The following is an 11,945-nucleotide window of genomic DNA, read 5'->3' as shown; positions in this document are numbered from 1 at the left end:
ACAGGATAATGAATGTTAGGACATTACTAGTTATCGAACAGCTTTATTTTTCTATAATTTTTTGGACAAAAGTTGTAGTTCTGCAGTCGCTAGCTCATCGCCCCATGATGCTTTGAGCGCCCATGGTGGCTGAAGTGTTCTCGAGGGGCCTCCATGCAAACTCCTCTTGACGGGTTGCCAGCTTTCCCTCTAGGTAATAGTAAGAAACTCTATGGGCTGCGGGGAAGGCAGCAGACGAATGCTGCGCGCCGCGCTGCCAGCCATTTTGAGTTAGACTCTGCGTGCATTTTGCTTACTTTTAGTGTTCCTGGATGGCGATATCGTGCGTTCAACCTTCACATGATCTGCATAGCTGCTCTCTTGCATCTTCGTTCCATTTTCTCGAAATCCACCACATACGGACGTGCGTTCGGAGCTTCGAAAGCGTATTGTTTGCTCGTGTCGTCAAGAGGTTCTTGTTCGCTTGTTCTGCGACATGCTGTCTGCGCGTTTACCTCAAAGCGTCGCAGTTCAACAACTCGCATACTTGAGTAGCTATAGCGCTTGTCGTCAACATTTGTGCGAAGGCTTTACTCTGTCTGCCTATTCGCCACGAGCTGGGGCACTTTGTGCGAACTTCGCCGCGAGCAGTAGCGGCGAGCACACCTCCTAAGCTGAGTTGTGTAATACAGCTACGCTAAGCTGACAGTACGGTCTTCAAATCGACTGAGTATCGTGATGGAGCGCACGGCGTTGCTTGGGCGTCGTGGCGGCCATGCGTTGCGTCGTCTGCTAGCAGATGACAGCGTCCTGGTACAGTAACCGAGGGGGAGCCAGGCTCTGGCGGCTAGTCCGCAAGCGGTATCCGGCAAATAGGTCATGTGACCATGGCGCTCTGTCAGAGCGGACGCCGAGACCTGTCAGCAAGTATACCGGGGATGCAAAAATAAATGCGCCCAATGGCCGATACCAGCGGGAGGAAGAGAATGACGACGAAGAAGAGCAGCGGCGCGCTAAGCGTGACGTGGCCCCGTGACACCGGGCTCTGCCGCAGATGAAGAAGCGTCAGCAGTTCAGAATGCGCAGCTCACCAGGGAGGATGTTCTTTTACAGTCGGGGCAGCCTCCGTCCGCTCAGACCCTTGGGGACCCAGGCGCTCGCGACGTTGGAGTCAGCTGGCTTCGTGGGCAAGGGTCAGGGGCCACATCAGCTGGAGGACGTGGCGGAGAGCTTCGACGAGGGGCCGTTCGGAGACCACGGCCGCTTCCAGCTCGTCGCCCTCGTGAGCGCCCTCATGGCACGCACCGACTCCGCCAGCCACGTCGCGAGCTTCAAGGTAAGGCTATGTAGAGGCGTACACCAAGCCCACGGGAAGTAGCTACCGCGGCCGTCGTAGCGGCTAGTAGGTGTTTGATCAAGTAGGTTCGGAAAGATTCTCGCGGCCGATCTCCTGCGTCAATTCCTTGCGTGCTGCGGTGGACAATAAATACTGAGAGAAAAAAAAAAGACGTGGGGCATTATTGCGTGCAAGCTTTATATTGGTGAACATATAGCCAGTGGTCACCGAATGTTGTACTACAGCTCTTGTAAGCGAATATGTATGCCGCGCTCAGTATGACCTGCAACGTGCCGGAAGCGACTTTACTGCGCTTTGCGCTTCACGGGACTTGAATGGCACTTGGTGCATACTGCAAAATCGTCACCTCTCGGAATCACAGCTCGATGCACAATTCTTCAACACCACCGGGCTCGCACCACATTGGGTAGGAAGCTCTGGCCACATCTTGTGCATTCCAAGTCATACTGAGTGGGAGAGGGCATGAATGGCACCGCGTATACCCGATCCGCCATTTTCGCCTCGCTACAGTTCGGTGCGCACCTTCACATAGATTTTTTAGGGCGAATATATTCAGGTATGCTGCAATTTTTATGCAAACACATCGGATGGCAGGAACAGTGATATATGCTATGAAATGGCTGCAGTCAGCATTGAAATGTTTTATCAAAGTCTCCTTCGGCGTTCTTTGAAAGCAACCTCTCATCACTGTCAGAAGTATCATCTCAAATGTCTCACATATCGTGATGGCGTAGGATTTCCGCGCACTTTCTATGCATCTTCTTAGCATCATCTTCTTTCTATGGCATAGTCACATTCGCTACTAGACCTTAACCTTAAACTGCTTGTATTCCCTTAAAAGGATTCGCCTGAAGATATGAGGCTTGTGTGCAGTGTCCTTTGCAGTGAGAATTGGTTTTGTGGTTTGATCGGTGCGCTTTCATCAAACTTACCGCACAACTTCGTCCTTCTGCAAGGAATAGATGGTTCAGATAAATATGGATTGCTTGGCCCTCATATCACTCTTGACATCTCATGTCTTTCGCATTCTTGGCCTACATCCGGTACCCTGAGTTGGTCTACCCTGAGGCGTACAGCCTGGTTATGGAAACCACCAACAAGCCGAGTTCTCCAATCTTTACAACCTTTATGCTGTGGTGTGATTTCGCAAGGCTTTTCCATGCGCTTAGGACATTACTTGCATCCGAGCGCAGTGCTATGACAGTCTGCATTGTCCCAAAAGTGTGTCTATTTTCTGGGTTCTGCGCTATGCATGGGTTGCCAAGCACTGCGGGTTCAAGGTTCGCGCGAGCCGAAGGGTTTCGGTCAGGCATAGAGGCATGCGCACTGGTGCGCCGTTGCGTCACAAACTCAGTCTCCGCAGGGAGGAGAGCGGATGGTCGCAGTGAAACAGGGCTCTCATTTCAGGATTAAGATGTTTATTGAGGTGTTTCTCATGTGGCGCTTAATATTTCTGAATCACCCCTTTCCGGTCGTTCCGAAAGAAGAGGCTTACTCGAGAGGTCACAGCCTTTCTCCTGCGGGGGCGTGCTGTGCTGGCAGCGCCCATTGTATATGTCACCCGGTGCGTGCACCTAAGCTTGTTCTTCCGTCCCGTCCCGGGACAGGGTGATTCGGAAATATCAAGCGTCGCATGCAGTACACCTAAATAAACGTCTTGCTCCGGAAATTAGAACCCCATTTCGTTCCTGCTCTCCACTTTTCTCCATGGGGAGACTGAGGGCATGCCGCACAGTGCGGTGCGCGCGGCGGCGGTCTGACTGGGGTCCTTCTGCTCGCGCGAAGCTTCTACCCGCGGCGCTTGGCAGCCTGTGCTTAGCTTATAAACTAAAAGATAAAACCACTTTTGACAGACTGTAGAGTGCCATGGCACTGCGTTCTGATTCACTGCATGTCCTCTGGGATTTAATGCATGTCGGATTCAATGCATGTCGGATTCAATGCATGTCGGATTCAATGCATGGAAAAAACCTTCAGAAATCACAGCGCAGTAGAAAGGGTGTTAAGATGGGAGAACTAGGCTTGTTGGTTGTTTTGATAACCAAGGAGCAGCACACCTCAGGCTAAACCAGCTACAGGACCAGGTGTGGGCCAAGAATACGAGTGAGATGAGACTCATATGTCAAGAGTGTGATGAGGGTCGAGCATTACGTGTTTATCCAAGCCCTCCATTCCTTGCAGAAAGACGAAGTTGTGCGGTAAGCTTGATGAAAACGAACCGCTGCAGGAGTAGGGCTGACACTTGACGAAGTAACCACAGTGTCGGTTCGCGAGAAAGTGGGCAGCCAAAGACCTACGTCTGTCGTATACGTCGCAGTGCCCTCTGCAGATACTCTCGAGTGGCCGTAGATCACAGCACCCTGTTAACTAAATAACAACAATATTAAAACTTAACGATAACGGTTTTAATTACCCCGGATCTATGTCATAAGCTATAGCTGACCTCTTCCTTTAATCGGCGTGATCTTCAGCTCAGCAGCGCATGCGGTGTGAGGCACTATACTACCCTAGAGGTAGATTCCTTCATGTTTTACATTGCGAACGATTACCGCCAGGGATCACGCACTACACGGAGTGCTGCTCCAGCTTCCAGAAGTCTTTGTCTACAAATATCGTGCTTAATTTCACAGGAGTTTTTTGCCGTTTCGGTTCCCCGTGTTCCTGGCACCAACTAGTGAATGCAGGTCAGCTACATTTGCACCTAACGCCCTGGTCATTGCAGGGTAGCGCACTGTTCATGGACCACTGGCCACCGGCGATTGCCAACATGAACTCCGCCGAATGGAAAGGGCTGGCTGTGCGGTTTCAAGGCGACGGTTCGTGCCATCACCGGGCGATGCGTGAGCCCGCTGCTCCTGCAGTTGCTTGCGGCCGCGTCGAGCCCTCCACCGCCTGGGACTACGACCTGCTGGCTAAACAGCCTATATTACAGGTAAATATCCCCGAGTTTCTCTCCAAAACTGTCGCCATTCTTAGAGAATAATAGAAAAAGAAGAAAATATAAAAGCTCTGAGAAGGGCATCTAGAATCTCTCCGAAGAAGCAGCGCAAATGGACAACGGACAAGAATTTAGGACGACGACCTGCCCGTTGCCTTTTTGCTTTGGTGGTTCTGAGATCATGGCTTACCAACCAGCTAAACAACAAGGGTATCAAAAAAGTCGTCACCTCATGAAGTTAGCTAGTTTGAATTGTATGACTAAATAATTAGTGCAAAGGAAGAGGAGCCGCTACACGAGAGTTCCTGTTGTCAGTTCTCTCTTTTAGGTTCTGTTTTTTATTTCGCATTAGTTATGGAATCATCTCTAAAAGCTGTTTGTCCGAAACTGATTTCTTGACGAAATTTTCAGGCAGCCACGAACAGTCCCACATTCGTTTATGCCTATTAACCATCGACTTTACTGCCGGTAATCGCATGTAATTCGTAGCGTTCACACTCCATAGAAATTATAAATCGACGGAAGCGCACGCAACGCAGACATTACACCCTCCGTGACAGGTATTCCCACATTTGCTATTACTCTCTGAGTGGCAGATTTCGAAGAGCAGTAGACCTCATCCTCTTTTCAAGCAACGGTGCGTAAGAGGCACTGCTTGAAATGAGAAAAAGCGCGAATGACCTTTTCATTTAAGAAAACTAGTTTGGCATTGACCGTCGATATGCCCACCTCTTTTGCATCGCGAGCTACTACCGCCTGTTCGAGGAGTCCTACGTGCTGCAAGGAGTGCTGCTCCAGCATCATATTCTGTCTACCGGCAGCAACGATCGCTGCGCAGTTTTGCAAGGCCTTTCAATGCGTCCCATGTTTGTAGCGCCACATATCGCATGCATTTCATCCACATTTGAAGCTCGATAATCTCGTAATTGCAGGGCAGCGCACCATTCATGGACCACGGGCCAGCAGCTTACGCCAACATGAATGCGGCCGAATGGATGCGGTCGGTCTTGCTGCTGGAAGGCGATTGCTCTAACAGTCACTGCACGCCGTGCATGCGCGCGGTTCCAGACCGCCAGACCTCCAAGCATCTGGCCCTCGAGATGGCGTCGCGCGTCCCGCTGTCCATCCCGTATGCAGCGTGTGGGTCACCGGCCTGGGTTTTAGACAAAATCAGGCTGATAGGGTTGCAATCCGAGTGACCCGCGTCTACCGGATGCGAGCAACACCGGAAGCAGCGCCCGATGCCCGTGCAGTACGTGTTCAGTGCCTCGTACGGCTCGGGCATAGGGCAAAGAGGCATTTTCAATTATTTATGTCTTGTTATATTTTGGCGTTTCGCTTGCCCATAAAACACGTGCTAGAAAGTGCTGTGCAAGAAGCAAATGGCAGTTTCGTTCGTGTCATTTTGTTTGTCTTTATTCTTTTTGCTCTCTTCTTTTTTGTGTACTACTGCAATAATGCCTGTACTCAGGCTAATTATAAAAGATTTGTGAATAATGTTAAAGGTGCCAAGTGTTGCATCTGCCGAACAGCTGGCAGGTGGCTCAATTAGCGCTGTGATAATCTGTGCGCTTGTAGTTGATGCGTTCAACTAGAAGTGGTGCCGGCTTCCGCACTAACATAAAGGGGAAGGGCACAGATCATCCTTTGGGTTTTGCGTTAGTTCTACCGCATTCAATTCACATACTCGTAAGTGGTTGTGCTGCGGCCTTAGAATGGAGCCGAATGAGTAGAGAGCAGAAAGGCTCTTCTAAACTGGAATTTTTCGTGGATTCGACGCTGCAGCTGAAAAGGGCACGGCTATATCGAAGACCGTCAAGGCCGTCAAACGCGGCGGAGAGGCGGAAGAAAAGGGTGCTAATGCCGTGGCGCATCAGACAGCGAAAGCAGCCTAAGAAAGGGAACTCGCTGCTCTGCACGAATAACACAATCGACTGAAGGTGGCGGTCGTCCAGTAGCCAAATGAACACTTGAAAGTCACACATCATGCCCAGACATTGCAGTTTTCCAAATCTATTGTTTCTTCTCAGGCTGATTCGAGTATGCATATAAAGTTGGTCGATAGCTAAAGGGAAAGCATGTTCAGCAGTAGCTTTATTGTGTCTCCTGTTCAGGCTATTCTATTTGAAGAGTATATTCACGAAAGGCGCCATCAGTCATTTAAACTGAAGAAAGCATACGGGAATGTACTTTTTTATTTCGTTCTCAACTTATTCGTACTGGTGTTGAGTGCAGGGCAGAATACAATGTGTAATGCTTCGTCGTTGTGTGTTACAGAAAGCATAAAAGGCAACCGCTAGTGCCACTAAAATTCAAGTTTTCCGCATGTCTCAAGCAATGCTCTAGCCAAGAAAGCTACGACGGCGGCTGTCTGGCGACCTGCTTTTGTAAGTCCATGTTAGGTATATCCTACACTTCATATTGTTCACCAGTGCCACTCCAGGTGAGAATGGTGGACGTAGTTGCTGCTGGTGAAGCTCAAGTCTCATGTAGGGCCTTGTCTAATGGGGAAAGCATCAGCTGCACGAGAACCCTCCAATGCCACACATCGTATCAGTACAGCTAGAACAGAGAGCCTCGCTATTCTACTGAGCAGGCAAGGATAAGAAAATGAGGGGCTGATTAAGTTATAGTTACGAAACAATCTAGCAGCCATAAAAGCGAACGGAAGCGTACGCGAATATTTTTTTTATTGTTGTAGTGGTGTTAACTGGACGAGAAAGATAGCTGAGCAAATATTTGAGGGGAATAGTTTTACAGATAATAAAAGAAGAGTTAACCCTGGTGGCCGGGGAATCACGTTTGACAGTGGTACCAGCCCTGTGTGGGTCCCTGCTTGACCACATTCTACGTGCCACTACGTAACTCATGTCTCCTGTTATTGTATGATGTGGCGTGGGTGAGGATAGCGAACTTAAGACGACAAGATACCCCTGAAGGCAGTATAGCCAGGCAGTCACCGTGGCTCACTTGGTAGAGCACTGTATACAAAGGCGGAGGTTGCGGGTTCAGTTCTCTCCAACGGCCTGTAGTTGCCTTTTATTCTGCTCAATGTAAGATTATCTGCCTTCCAAAATGATTCAGCAGTTAATTTCCTCGCCTAATCGAATCCATCCCACAGCAAGAATTACCGCCCCGCCGCGGTGGCTCCGTGGTAAGGCGCATGTCTACCGTGCCGGGGTACCCAGGTTCGAACCCGACCGCGGCGGACGCATTTCGATAGAGGCAAAACGCAGGACGCGCCCGTGTGCTGTGCGATGTCACTGCACGTTAAAGATCCCCAGGTGGTCGATATTAATATCGACCTCCACTACGGCACCTCTTTCTCTCTTTCTTCTTTCACTCCAACCTTCCTCCCTTCCCTTGCGGCGCGGTTCAGGGATCCGCCGAGATATGTGAGATAGATACTGCGCCATTTCCTTTCCTCAAAAACCAATTTACTAATTTACCAAAAATTACTATTCTTTAATGATCTCCTTGGTTTCAGTGGCGCGGAATCTTAATAAGGCCATCATATCCCCACCCATGGCTGGTCTGCTCCGAGCCTTGCATTACTTCTGTCTTGTGTGTGCGTGAGTGAGTTGTACTCCCGTCCTTTGTGTTCCGGATGTATTTCGCTCTTCACCGGCCGGTGTTAGACAGTCTACTATATGAGCTGGTCGTTGACGCCTTCGGGAGCGTATCTCTCTTAGGAATAGGGGTGTGCGAAAATTCATGATATTCTAGCATCCAATGTAATATACTACTCTTCGATTCGTTGAATGAGTCAAATAGTGCACATTCAAAATTTCTCCATAACGAATCGAATACGACCTCAAGTTTTCGAAAAGTTCTCGAATAGTAGACACAACAAAACAGCCGGGCTCGCTGTTGTTTTCTACGGCAGCTGGTTCAAAAACAGGGCCCACTCCGACGTCGCGCACCATGCTGCCACGATTGATTCCCGCGCGTTCGTGTCCGCGACGCGTCCATTCGTGCGGCGCCCATGGTGCTGAAAGCATATGGCTTCCAAAACTAGTCGATGCGGCAGCGTTCGGCCAAGTTTAGTAAACCCTGCATTCATGCTTGATAGCGGTGGCTATGGCTTTCAACTCTTGTCCCTCTCGTCAACTGTCATTTGGCGTTAGATTGTTCGGTGTCGTCTGCAGTAGCAAACGGTAATTTTTCGAGACGCATGAAATGATGATCACAGAGTGAAAATACTGCCGCAAGGTTTCTGTTCACTCTTTCGAAACCTACCGCTGTAACCATACTCAGAAATTCTGGATAAACGCATTGTTCAGTGGGAAGTTGTTTATGAATTCTTTTTTTTTCGCATATCGTGAGATGGCACACTGACAGTCCATATATCCACCGATTCCTTCCGTGGCCGCTTGTAGTTCTCTGGTATTTATTGTCAAAAGGCGCCCCATTAGTCTTCTATGACACTGTAAACAACCCAGCACGAGCGCAGGCCAAACTTTAAAACCAGGATTTTGGTACGCATGGGAAGGTTAGACCATTCCGAAATACGTGTTCACAGCAGTATCGCACAGTATTCCACAGTTGCCTCACATCTAAATATTATGTCCAGGAAAGCTGGACTTGTCCATGAAGTATGGCGCTTCCGCAAGTTTTTCGCGGTTTCGGATGAATATTCTTTTCGTAAGAATATTCTTGAATTATTTCTTTCATTTTTATATTCGTATTAGCTTCGGTACCTTATCTAGACTATTGGTGTTCGATTCGGTTTCGAAAAAGTGCTCTTCATACACGCCTACTTAAGACTACTGGCTCTTCTTCTGAGGCTAAGCTTCTGCTTTCCATAGGACGAGGAGGAGGAGGAAAAAAACTTTATTTCGGCCAGCACTAAGGCCCGGTGAAGAAGAGCACTTGCTCCGCCATGACCCGGTGATGATGTGAAGAGCCCGAGTGAAGCTAAGCACTCCAGGAAGGATGGGGAGGGTAAGGGAAATAACGACAGCTAATGACAGCGTTACATGAGTAGGGAATGTCTTCTTTGTCTGCATTGATCTCTGGACAGCTGAAACAGTGAGCTGTGTCAGCCATCCGAAGTGTTAGAGCAATAATGGAGTGAGGAGAAGGACGTGTGGTTGTTCTGTGTTTAGTGAGGAAAAGGATGTGGTAGAATTGCGGGATTTTCCCTGATGCTCTGGCAGTGTTCAGCTATTTTCTCTTTGTGTGTTGCGGTGTCTTCCACTGAAGATGAATATTACAAAGGGATCGAAGGCGCCGGAAAATGGTTTCAAGGCCCGTTGATGAAGCAATTTATTTCCCTCTATCCCAGCAAGGCCAGGCATCCAACGTAGAATGACTGTAATGTTCGGATTGCTGTCATAGGGTTCCACTAGATTGTCAGGTAGCTGGGTTCCCAGTAGTCTGCGTTGTATATTGCGGATTGATTTGCTTTAGTCAATAAACATGTTGATGTTAGTGGTCTGGTGTTTATTGCGATAGCGCTGCCTCCGTGATGTGGGTTCTTGCCACACCATGTGATCACGGATTAAATCGCTGAGCCAATTTACTGCTGCTGATTTGCCTTTGCCGGACACCTCGCAAACCTCGCACGTTTTTCGAGCTATGTTTCAAAGCTGCTGCCTGTTATTCGAATGTTACCGCGACAGTGAGAAGCACAAAAAACTTCGCTGGATAGCGCGGGTGTTTTAGTATTTTAGGGTGGGCTCGGTAGCTGTGTGTCAACGCAGACTACTAATCCTCTGCTTTTCGCAATGCAGGTGTTTACCCTCGCCCTGAAACTGCTTTTCGCCGCTCTACCGTCTGCCTCCTGTTCATCAGTGTCTACGGCCGCCGTGAAGTATCATGAAAAAGATTATTTTCATCCGCCTGCCCCATCACCATTGCTACCCCATCAACTGCCCTCATCGCCGCCAGAGTACGTCATCCCGGACCAACAGTGGCCAGCCCCATCGCCAGGAACATCAACATCTGATAATTTTATCAGACATATAAAGCCCATGCTGTCATCGCCGCCGCTCTGTGGGCTCGGTAGCTGTGTGTCAACGCAGACTACTAATCCTCTGCTTTTCGCAATGCAGGTTAGTAACAAGTTTTCCCTATTTGCTAAAAAAACCAGTAACTACTTTTTAATGCAGCTGCCGAGCCCTCAGTGCTGCTGTAGTATTGTTGCCGAGTGTTCACGTGTTCTCCGTTTTCTTTTACTATTGTCAGGCGATGTCGAATCTAACCTAGGCCCCGACCGTTACGATTGCATACTTTCCGAGCTCCAGAAACTAACTACCGGGCAAGCTACATTAATTTCCGATCTACAGGACATTAAAGATCAACTAAAACTACCGAAACAACCTTGACCGACTTAAACAAGCGCATGAACACCCTGGAATCACACTACGCCACAATTTCCACTATTCATTCTGAGATAGACGCCCTGAAAACTTTAAACACCAAACTTACCTGCAAGATCGACAAACTTGAAGCACGTATGGACGATGCAGAAAATCGCTCTCGCCGTAACAATCTCATATTTTACAATATTCCTGACACTAACCCCACTGAAACGTATGCAGACTCGGAAGAAACAGTCATTCGTCATTGCTCCACTCAACTAGATTTTGCCATCGAACCCAATCTAATCGAGCGTGCTCACCGCCTCGGGCGCCACTCAACTGATCGCACCAGGCCAATCATCGTTAAATTCACCTCATCGAAAACTAAAGAAAGCATCCTTTCTTTAGGAACTAAGCTTAAAGGCACCAACTACAGTATTGGCGAAGACTTCTCCCTTCCCGTTCGTAACGCCCGCAAACATCTTGTAACCTTTGCCAGATCAGTATCCGATAAGTTCTCTTTGCGCTTCAAAACATTACACATTGGTCCCAAACGCTACATATTCGATGAATCATCACAAACAGTAAAAGAAGTGAAATAGCAACCATCCCAGCACCTATCGACAGATCGTTCGAAGCATGCCCAGCAAGAAGCACTTTCATTGTCAGCGATCCTTACTAACGTGCGGAGTTTCATGTCAAAGCGCGACATTATTTCCCATATTGTCACTTCATCTGCTAGCAACATACTAGTATTGACGGAAACGTGGCTAAACAGTGATATTCCTGATAGTGAAGTCCTTGCTGACTTGCCTAATTTCAGTGTTTTTCGCAAAGATCGCCCAGACCGAAGGGGAGGGGGGGTACTGATTGCAACCGCTCGGAATCTATCATGCTCAGCTGTTCACCTTTCATCAGATATAGAAATATTATGGGTTTTATGCCATGCTTCACCTAAATCAGTTGTGATTGGCGTTTGCTACAGGTCTCCTAGCTACCCAGACTTCCCTCGAAAACTTAATAACGCATTAAATGAAATTAAAGCTAAGCACCCTAACACCTGCACTCTCCTATTCGGAGATTTCAATTTTCCGAGCATTGACTGGCATAATCTAACCGCTACAGGTAATAAGGATGCTAATGAATTTCTAGACGTCTGCCTTAATTTTAACCTCGTTCAAACTATATCCGAACCAACCCGTGTAACTGAAGACTGCGCTAATATCCTGGACCTAATATTAACGGATAATCCTGAATGCGTTCATTCCGTCACGTATCTACCAGGCGTCAGCGATCACCACGCCATACATGCCGGCTTCACGATTAAACCGTCCTTACGCGTAACTTCTAAACGAACTATCCGACT

At 48.5% G+C, this 11,945-nt stretch overlaps 1 protein-coding gene and 1 pseudogene across 1 annotated transcript; both read left to right on the top strand.

Annotated features, from left to right (window-relative positions):
• Positions 1-1,078: 1,078 nt before the first annotated feature.
• On the top strand, positions 1,079-6,169 carry LOC149351741 (uncharacterized). Its single transcript, XM_089575634.1, has 4 exons — positions 1,079-1,315; positions 4,059-4,268; positions 5,207-5,414; positions 6,060-6,169. Exons 1-4 carry the CDS (start codon positions 1,079-1,081, stop codon positions 6,167-6,169), a joined length of 765 nt encoding a protein of 254 aa, XP_089431760.1.
• A 4,116-nt stretch (positions 6,170-10,285) lies between these two features.
• LOC149351740 (uncharacterized) lies at positions 10,286-11,237 on the top strand (annotated as a pseudogene).
• Positions 11,238-11,945: the final 708 nt, after the last annotated feature.

This window comes from Amblyomma mixtum, chromosome 3 (assembly GCF_055824585.1).
Source record: "Amblyomma mixtum isolate Tamu chromosome 3, ASM5582458v1, whole genome shotgun sequence".
In the NCBI taxonomy this organism is placed as follows: domain Eukaryota; kingdom Metazoa; phylum Arthropoda; class Arachnida; order Ixodida; family Ixodidae; genus Amblyomma; species Amblyomma mixtum.
The sequence above is the reverse complement of the archived record's forward strand: the minus strand, read 5'-3'. Positions and strand labels throughout refer to the sequence as shown.

Excerpts from the sequence above, each read along its gene's own strand:
- LOC149351741 (XM_089575634.1), top strand. The coding sequence starts at position 1,079 with ATGTTCTTTTACAGTCGGGGCAGCCTCCGTCCGCTCAGACCCTTGGGG. Across the intron at positions 1,316-4,058 it reads GCCACGTCGCGAGCTTCAAG|GGTAGCGCACTGTTCATGGA; the intron begins GTAAGGCTATGT and ends TGGTCATTGCAG. Across the intron at positions 5,415-6,059 it reads GTCCATCCCGTATGCAGCGT|CTGAAAAGGGCACGGCTATA; the intron begins GTGGGTCACCGG and ends TCGACGCTGCAG.